The sequence below is a fragment of the Salmo trutta genome, chromosome 30, assembly GCF_901001165.1.
Source record: "Salmo trutta chromosome 30, fSalTru1.1, whole genome shotgun sequence".
NCBI classification, from domain to species: domain Eukaryota; kingdom Metazoa; phylum Chordata; class Actinopteri; order Salmoniformes; family Salmonidae; genus Salmo; species Salmo trutta.
This window is the reverse complement of record NC_042986.1, coordinates 23,873,458-23,883,787: the sequence shown is the minus strand read 5'-3', so window position 1 is coordinate 23,883,787 and position 10,330 is coordinate 23,873,458. Positions and strand designations below refer to the sequence as shown.

Below are 10,330 nucleotides of genomic sequence, written 5' to 3'. Positions count from 1 at the left end.
GACTGCTACACCCTTCCTTCTTTTGTTCCCCCCCTCTCTGCCCTTCTGTTCCCCTCTCTCTGCCCTTCTGTTCCCCCTCTCTCTGCCCTTCTGTTCCCCCTCTCTCTGCCCTTCTGTTCCCCTCTCTCTGCCCTTCTGTTCCCCTCTCTCTGCCCTTCTGTTCCCCTCTCTCTGCCCTTCTGTTCCTCTCTCTCTGCCCTTCTGTTCCCCTCTCTCTGCCCTTCTGTTCCCCCTCTCTCTGCCCTTCTGTTCCCCTCTCTCTGCCCTTCTGTTCCCCTCTCTCTGCCCTTATGTTCCCCTCTCTCTGCCCTTATGTTCCCCTGTCTCTGCCCTTCTGTTCCCCTGTCTCTGCCCTTCTGTTCCCCTCTCTCTGCCCTCTCTCTGCCCTTCTGTTCCCCTCTCTCTGCCCTTCTGATCCCCCTCCTTCTGCCCTTCTGATCCCCCTGTCTCTGCCCTTCTGTTCCCCTCTCTCTGCCCTTCCGTTCCCCTCTCTTTGCCCTTCCGTTCCCCTCTCTCTGCCCTTCTGTTCCCCCTCTCTCTGCCCTTCTGTTCCCCCTCTCTCTGCCCTTCTGTTCCCCCTCTCTCTGCCCTTCTGTTCCCCCTCTCTCTGCCCTTATGTTCCCCTCTCTCTGCCCTTCTGTTCCCCTCTCTCTGCCCTCTCTCTGCCCTTCTGTTCCCCTCTCTCTGCCCTTCTGTTCCCCCTCTCTCTGCCCTTCTGTTCCCCCTCTCTGCCCTTCTGTTCCCTCTCTCTGCCCTTCTGTTCCCCTCTCTCTGCCCTTCTGTTCCCCTCTCTCTGCCCTTCTGTTCCCCCTCTCTCTGCCCTTCTGTTCCCCCTCTCTCTGCCCTTCTGTTCCCCTCTCTCTGCCCTTCTGTTCCCCTTTCACACGATGACACACCGACAGGGATCTGTCTTATTATCAGCACAGGCGTGTCAAGGCGTGTCAAGGCGTGTCCATTACTTGGTAAATCAAAAGGTTCTTCAAATGAAGACCCTCTCATTCAGCCCACGGCTTGTGTATGATGTCATTTCTTACGCACACATACCGGTAATGCTGTATATTTCAACTGCACCATAGCATTTGTTTCATACCTATAAGATAATCTGTGTTACAGTATATGTCTGTGTACAGTATATACACAAGTGTGTTGTTTTAAGATAAAGCATGTGTTTCAAGTTGCTATCACTCTGGCTCCCAACAGAGGGATGCACATTTTACACAGGGACCTGACACCTCAGTCAAATACAGCTTGTGTTCTATCAGATATCAACTTCCCTCTAGACCTGACACTGGGCTGTACAATATAAACTACACATGATATCAACTTCCCTCTAGACCTGACACCGGGCTGTACAATATAAACTACACATGATAACAACTTCCCTCTAGACCTGACACTGGGCTGTACAATATAAACTACACATGATAACAACTTCCCTCTAGACCTGACACTGGGCTGTACAATATAAACTACACATGATAACAACTTCCCTCTAGACCTGACACTGGGCTGTACAATATAAACTACACATGATAACAACTTCCCTCTAGACCTGACACTGGGCTGTACAATATAAACTACACATGATATCAACTTCCCTCTAGACCTGACACTGGGCTGTACAATATAAACTACACATGATAACAACTTCCCTCTAGACCTGACACTGGGCTGTACAATATAAACTACACATGATATCAACTTCCCTCTAGACCTGACACTGGGCTGTACAATATAAACTACACATGATAACAACTTCCCTCTAGACCTGACACTGGGCTGTACAATATAAACTACACATGATAACAACTTCCCTCTAGACCTGACACTGGGCTGTACAATATAAACTACACATGATAACAACTTCCCTCTAGACCTGACACTGGGCTGTACAATATAAACTACACATGATAACAACTTCCCTCTAGACCTGACACTGGGCTGTACAATATAAACTACACATGATAACAACTTCCCTCTAGACCTGACACTGGGCTGTACAATATAAACTACACATGATAACAACTTCCCTCTAGACCTGACACTGGGCTGTACAATATAAACTACACATGATAACAACTTCCCTCTAGACCTGACACTGGGCTGTACAATATAAACTACACATGATATCAACTGGCCTTTGGTCGTCCAACCTATAAATTGTTTACCGTGTATGTCGGTTCTCTCTCACCTGAGACAAAATCAGAGATGCTATTTATATTTATTTCTCTACAGACCCAGGTTGCAGCCCAATTGGTACCATATTACCTATATACTGTAGTGAACTATACTTTTGACCAAAGCCCTGTAGTCAGGGTTGGGGTGTTATCTGGTTACAAAAACACTAACTGTAATCAGTTATGTTACCAGCACAAATATTGTAATCAGATTTACAGATACTTTTGAAAAACTAGATGATTGCTTATTGGATCACTTTTACATTCAGACAAACCAAATTTATGATGACACACCAAATGTGTGTGATGGGTCATTTTTGTCTTCATCTAATGCCTTTTAAAGCAAAAGTAACCGAAAGTAATCAGTTACTGAGTTTGGGTAATCCAAAAGTTACGTTCCTGATAAACATTTTGAACAGGTAACTAGTAACTATAACGGATTACATTTTGAAAGTAACCAACCCAATCCTTCCTGTAGTGCACTATGTAGGCAATAGGGTACCATTTACGATTTTTTAATTTATTTTTTATTTCACCTTTATTCAACCAGGTAGGCTAGTTGAGAACAAGTTCTCATTTACATTACAACTGCGACCTGGCCAAGATAAAGCAAAGCAGTTCGACACATACAACAACACAGAGTTACACATGGAATAAACAAACATACAGTCAATAATACAGTATAAAAAGTAAATATACAGTGTGTGCAAATGAGGTAAGATAAGGGAGATAAGGCAATAAATAGGTCATGGTGGCGAAGTAATTACAATATAGCAATTAAACACTGGACTGATAGTTCTGCTCCAAAAGATGAATGTGCAAGTAGAGATACTGGGGTGCAAAGGAGCAAGATAAATAAATAAATACAGTATGGGGATGAGGTAGTTGGATGGGCTATTTACAGATGGGCTATGTACAGATGCAGTCCCAGTGTTTGTCCTACCTCACCTCTCAGAGTCCAATGCCTCTCAATGGACGTGTTTGACCTCTGTGACCTCCCTGGAGCAAATACTTTGGGTCAATTTCCGCTTGGCCACCATGACAGCCAGACTAGCTCACCCCCCTCACCCCTCTGTCATGCACACCATTGTAATAAGCATTTATCAACAGGATATTACAGTGCCCTACTTTCCCCCAAGGGCACTTGGCATGTTGTGAGTCTCCGTACTGTATATCCTTCTCATAGAGTCTATCATCTTCATTTTGTAATTCATTTACACTCATTTCTTTCCCACCCTTTTCATTCGCACCCATTACCCTCCATCTCCCCCTCTCTCACCACTGAGGTTCTGGTCCATACACTGCAGGGCCGGGTTGCCGTGCCTGATGTCCTGCCGGCGATAGCGGCGTCTGCTGAGCGAGGTGTAGCGAGTGCAGGAGGTGCCGTCCCAGGCACAGTATGGGTCTCTGGCCAGGCAGCACTCAGCACAGGCCTTCCCATACGTCTCACACCTGTGAAGCCTCAGCTGGGCCACACCCACCGAAGAACCCACGTACAGTGCTTGCTGTGTGCGGGAAGGGATCAGAGTACAACCAGAGAATGAGAATCTAATGTTTAATTGTGGTGTTGGCTTCAATGCTTGCATGTTTTCTTTAAGTTTATGTCAACTGTGATAAAGAATTAACATTTACTCACCCTTTTTACTGAGATCTCCAAAGAGGTAATGGGAGTTGACACCTTGATAAAATAAAAATATTATATTTCATTGGCATTCAGACATTGTGAATTGGTTAGACTTTTAAATACATGGGGAGGAGGGGAGACGGAGGAGAAAGGAGGAGTCTTATCTAGTTACCTTGAAGACCTGCAGCTCCTCCAGAGTGACCTCTTCTGTGTTCAGAGTGTTGCCGCTGCGCAATGCAATGACCTTCAGCACAGTTCCTATGTCTGGGGTCAGAGTTCAGGGGTCAAAATGGTCAACTTACATCCCAATACACTCAAGTTTCGTAACTAGTCACCACTCAGACTAATTACAGAAATGTGGAGAAGTTAGGACAAACCTGTGCCTATGAACATGACGTCATACTGTCCATCCTCTGCCTCTACACGGTCCACCACGATCTGTTTGAGGCGGTAGGGCAAGTTGGCCTTGACCAGCAGAGGCTGCTTCATGGCCGGGTACACCGGTCGCCACATCAGGGGGTGCCCTCGGGCAAACTGGAGCACTGCATCTGGGAAGTCCTTGGTACTGCCAAACTGTCTGCCAGGCTGGTTGGTGATCTTACTGGGGCACTGGAGATGAGAGGAACTCTTTAGTAATCATTTTATAAAAACATGTGATTTGTGTTAAATGTAAAAGGGCTGGGGGAATGTGATATGAACGCTTTATTCAGCTGTGTTTTTAGAGATCAGTTGATGAGTCCTTTAGTAAGTTAGGTCTGTGTTTCTCTGTGACTCCCTTACAATGTTTGGCTGGGAGTCATATTCAACACTGCTTGGGAAGATTTCTTAAAATTCTGTCATAACATTGACTAATCCATAGGCACTTCTGACAGCATTGAAAAATATAATTTCAGTTACTGTAAGTTGGAATGGACATAGAATTTCATTATCAAACAGTGGCGTGTATTCATGGATGCCAACGGAAGCCAGGCTTCCCCAAAAAATTGACTAAGAAAAAAATATCTAAAATGTATCTTTCATCTCTATGTTTCATAATTTTCCTTCAAATCGCAAGAGGCTGAATGTAGCTGACCGGAGCGCCCCTCTGTATGTGTAGGCCATCTATCTAAAGCAGTCTGGTCCAAAAGAGTATGACATTGTTGCTGCCCATAGCATTGAATGCAAGGGAAGCCCGTGACCATTTGGCCTCCCTTGATCATTTTTTACAAATAATAGCCAATCAGTGTTGGTCCTGGCGCACCCAAAAAAAGTTTAAAGGGAAGCCAGTTTGGATTTGGTGTCACTCCTATCAAATGGCATCGAGAGCATATGTCATTGACAGAAACAACTTGAATTGTTGCATCTTGTTGTGTTGCTGCCCTTTTCTAAATTAGCCATGGATGGAGATGGGGATTTGATATTGTGGTTTTACTTAATTCTACGTACTGGCCAATGATTATAACGCCGATTCTGATCCAACCATTGTTTGCTACATTGTGCACCTAGCCTGAGACGATGGATGTTCAATATGTAGCTTGATGTAGAAGGCTAATGTTAACTAGCTAAAGTTGCCAATGAAAATAAGTTAGGCTAGCTAACAAGTATTTTAGCCAGGTAGCCTAAGACAACAAAAAATAAAAGCGTGTACTGTATGACAAACTTTTGGACTAAATTCTGTTTAGTATCTTTTAGTTGTTGCTGTATTAGAGAGAGAGATGGTGATATGGTGATGTTGAAATGGTGCTGGAATAATGGAGGCATCTCCTGTGATGAACCAAGGGTGTGGTTGAATTTATTCTGCCAATGTGTCTTCTTTTTGTCTCAGCCTTTAGGCCTATATATCACAGTCACAAGGCATAATGAACTAACAGGTTATAGAGCAAACAATGCAATTATCACAACACAATACAGCACCAGTCAAAAGTTTCGACCCACTACTCATTCAAGGGTTTTTCTTAATTTTTACTATTTTCTACATTGTAGAATAATACTGAAGACATCAAGACTATGAAATAACACATATGGAATCATGTCGTAACCAAAAAAGTGTTTTACAAAACATAATATATTTTGGATTTTGGATTCTTCAAAGTAGCCACTCTTTGCCTTGATGACAGCTTTGCACGTTCTTGGCATTCTCTCAACCAGCTTCATGAGGAATGCTTTTCCAACAGTCTTGAAGGAGTTCCCACATATGCTTAGCAATTGTTGGCTGCTTTTCCTTCACTCTGTGGTCCAACTCATACAAAACCATCTCAATTGGGTTGAGGTCGGATAAATAAATAATTTACAGTGTCACCAGCAAAGCACCCCCACACCATCATACCTCCTCCATGCTTCACGGTGGGAAACACACATGCAAAGATCAACCGTTCACCGTCTCTGCATCTCACATAGACAAAGCGAATGGAACCAAAAATCTCCCATTTGGACTCATCAGACCAAATGACAGATTTCCACCGGTCTAATGTTCAATGCTCATGTTTCTTGGCCCAAGCAAGTCTCTTCTTTTTATTGGTGTCCTTTAGTAGTGGTTTCTTTGCAGCAATTTGACCATGAAGGCCCGATTCACTCAGTCACTTCTGAACAGTTTTAGTTGAGATGTGTCTGTTACTTGAACTCTGTGAAGCATTTATTTGGGCTGCAATTTCTGAGGCTGGTAACTCTAATGAACGTATCCTCTGCAGCAGAGTAGGTGTGTCCAAACCTTTGACTGGTTGTAGGTTGTAATGTGGCTTTTTTTTTTGCTTCCCCAGTGATTTTACCCACGCACCACTACTGCTATCAAAGCCTATCTAAATTCCTGAATTGACAGGAATGGAGAAAAAATTGTTGCCAAATTCTTATCTACTCTCATTATGGGTGTGAAAACTATGCACACCGCCTAAGCACTAAATCACAGAAAATTGCACAATTACACAATAGCTTGCAGAAACAGTACAGCTGAGGTGATCTCTGTTTGAGGGAGGAGACGACAGCCAAATGTCTCCACAGTGCCAAACAGAGTATGCATCCAAAATAATTCCCTATTCCCTACGGACAATGGTCAGAAGTAGTGTACTATATAGGGAATAGGGTGCCATTTGAGACGCACACAGGTCCAAGCCAGCCAGCTATATACTGATCTCGTAATTTAGGGTGTCTTTGGCTTCGGAGTGTTTACATTGGTGAACCTCAGGAATGAGCAAACTGTAGCAGATTCCCCCCGCATATGTAAAGTATTAATATAGGAACATGTACACAGTCAATTCTCCAGTGTCTATACGGGTCCACACTTTTCAGTGTTAAATTAACACAATGCTAGGGTAAAGCCTTATTTGAATTTTTCCAAGAGTGCCTTGGCTTTCTAGTGAATTGTAGTTACTACCCATGACACGTTTTTTTTGATGGACACGGTTGTTCCATTCTTCTATTTTTAGACCTGTGGTCTTCACCAAGTGAGATCCTAAGCGAATATGTTATCATTAACATGAAATTCTTTAACACAATACAACATAGAAAGTATTTAATAAGGTCTTATTTTGAGGGCCTAGTTTACCCTAATACAGTGGCCTAAAACTCATGGGTTTCAGGCCTGCAAGTCACATTATGATCTGGGGATATCCAACATTGAGAATTTGTCAGAATGACTGCTAGGTTGGGAAAACTACTAATACAGCATATGAGACTACCTAACCATTCAAACTGGAACAACAAGTAACAGATTGGATTAGTTTAGATAAATATATATTCGTTATATTTGAGTAGCGTTAGATGAATTAATAAATCAATTTAGTTGCAAAAACTCTCTCTCTCTCTCTCTCTCTCTCTCTCTCTCTCGCTCTCTCTCTCTCTCTCTCTCTAAGGTCAACAAAATTGTGGGCAGAACTGAAAAAGCAGAACTGAAAAAGCGGGTACGAGCAAGGAGGCCTACAAACCTGACTCAGTAACACCAGCTCTGTCAGGAGGAATGGGCCAAAATTCACCCAGCTTATTGTGGGAAGCTTGCAGAAGGCTACCCAAAACGTTTGACCCAAGTGAAACAATTTCAAGGCATTGCTACCAAATACTAATTGAGTGTATGTAAACTTCTGACCCACTGGGAATGTGATGAAAGAAATTAAAGCTGAAATAAATCTCTCTACTATTATTCTTACATTTCACATTCTTAAAATAAAGTGGTGATCCTAACAGACCTAAGACAGGGAATTGTTACTAGGATTAAATGTCAGGAATTGTGAAAAACTGAGTTTAGATGTATTTGGCTAAGGTGTATGTAAACTTACGACTTCAACTGTATCTACAACGCTCGCTAAACATTCCCCTGGCCAGCTTTGTCTTAGTGTTATGTGAAGTCGTGTGCATCCAGTCATATTTTATGGCTAAATAGTGGCTTTATTAGCCTGGAGTCAGAGTCGTGTGCTCTAGGGTTACGTTAAGAAGGCATTTACAATGGAAAATAAAACGCTCCTTTCTTGTTTTCCCCCCAGAAGTATTTTTATGTTTGGGTGTGTTGGATTTTTAAACCTCTGTTACCCTTTTGACACAGCTCATGGTGCAGATCATTCAGGAAGAGAAAAAGAAAGGGAAGAATGGTGTGTGTAAAAGAGGGAGAGAGAGCCTTGGAGGGAGGGAAAAATAGATGGAAAGAGAGAGAATGAAAGGGAAAGAAAAACAGAGTCAGAATGGGAGAATCCCACAAATGGACAGCAGCTGTGTGTCTGAGTGAGTGACACATCGGCCAGTTGTGGACGATATTAAAGAGATGGAAGCTCTGCTCTTCCATACATAGTCACTGTATGACAGTAGCAATCCTAGTCAGCTGTGGGATAGCACTTCACGGCTTCACGCTGGGTTCTTTATAGGTGTAGTGGAATGTAAAGACCTGTCCCATCACACAGTATTTGATGGCTTGATACACTGCATTGGCTGAGGTAAGGATGTCTTGATAAGTGACAGGTAGATCAGGAATGTTCTAGAATGTTCTCTGAATGTTTTCTGGATGCTCAGGAGGTTCAACTTAACAGTAGAAGACAACTACAGTTCCAGCTAGAGAGGGCACATGAGCCAGAATGCCAGGTAAAAGGTTCAGTATATGTAGGTGTGTGTGTTCGTGCGCACTCTTCTCAGATCAGATATACAGTCTCTCTCTCTCTCTCTCTCGACATACTTCTTAATCAGGCCTGTGTGTGTGGATTCAAACCACAGAGGTGCCGACTGCTCTGATACCCGGGCCCTGAATGAAGCTAAATTACAGCGATGTGGATGACAATAAAACATGTGACAGTAACCACACATTTGATCACCTGATCTCTCTCACACAAGTAAGCTGACAAGGAGTCTGAAACAAAGTATTAGTTTGTAGATATGGCATGGTAGCCTGCAGTGTGGTACTGTATGGTATTACTCACCACCCCAGGTCTTGGATAGGGCACTCTGCCCTCGTAAGCACCCCACTGGTAGTCAGGTCCCTCCTTGTGTGCAAACGGCCCGTTGAAGGCTTCTCTGATGTCTGCCATACGGTACACACAAATTGCAAAGCCTTGGAACACGTTACTAGGGGAGAGAGGAATGTTTAATGTTAGTGACTGATTTCATTAGGGTTTGGTTCCTCCATTGTACATGTTAAAGCTACAGACTGGGATTTGAAAAACAACAAAATGTCCGCCTTGCTGCTTGTTTTGGTAATCAGCCAAGGGATGGGTCTGGAGGAATGCAACCACTGTCAAATTCATAGACGGCGATATGGACGTGTGTAACCATGTGTGGAACTCACCTGATGGTGCTGAAGATGGCATAAAGATCTGGGTTCTTCTCATCCTTGCCTCTAAGCAGGAAAACATCCTCTGTGAAACAAAATAGAAGCGTTATTGAGCACTTTTGTTAATGTGCTCAGGTTTGGTGCCTGCGAGCATAAATTATTTGTGCGTGTGTGTCTCACCCAGCTCGTCGAAATGTGTGTCAATGCCATGAGGCCCAGGTACAGAACACACCAGTCTGGCCTTGATGAAGGTGCTCCATTTATTCACCAGCACTCTCTGTCCACCTGCATCATTCTATAGAGGACACAGACAACACACCACCACCATCACCACCATCACATCTCAATCACACAGACAACACACCACCACCATCATCACCATAACATCTCAATCATACAGACAACACACCACCACCATCATCATCCCCACCTTCACATCTCAATCACACATACAACACACCACCACCATCACCACCACCATCACATCAAAAATCATACAGACAACACACCACCACCATCATCATCATCATCCCCACCTTCACATCTCAATCACACAGACAACACACCACCACCATCACCATCATGACATCTCAATCATACAGACAACACACCACCACCACCATCAGCACCATCACATCTCAATCATACAGACAACACACCACCACCACCATCATCACCATCACATCTCAATCATACAGACAAGACACCACCACCATCATCACCACCATCACATCTCAATCATACAGACAACACACCACCACCATCATCATCACCATCACATCTCAATCATACAGACAACATACCACCACC

The 10,330-nt window shown here is 43.5% G+C and overlaps 1 protein-coding gene across 1 annotated transcript in view; it reads right to left on the bottom strand.

The window, feature by feature from the left end:
* sema3bl (sema domain, immunoglobulin domain (Ig), short basic domain, secreted, (semaphorin) 3bl) overlaps positions 1-10,330 on the bottom strand; it is a 58,863-nt gene that overhangs the window by 5,415 nt on the left and 43,118 nt on the right. The window contains exons 8-14 of the mRNA XM_029723463.1: positions 9,701-9,815; positions 9,536-9,605; positions 9,171-9,315; positions 4,179-4,410; positions 3,974-4,065; positions 3,814-3,855; positions 3,457-3,682 (exon numbers count right to left, since the gene is read on the bottom strand). Of these exons, the coding sequence (XP_029579323.1) occupies positions 3,457-3,682; positions 3,814-3,855; positions 3,974-4,065; positions 4,179-4,410; positions 9,171-9,315; positions 9,536-9,605; positions 9,701-9,815 (922 nt within the window). The remainder of the gene's footprint in view (positions 1-3,456; positions 3,683-3,813; positions 3,856-3,973; positions 4,066-4,178; positions 4,411-9,170; positions 9,316-9,535; positions 9,606-9,700; positions 9,816-10,330) is intronic.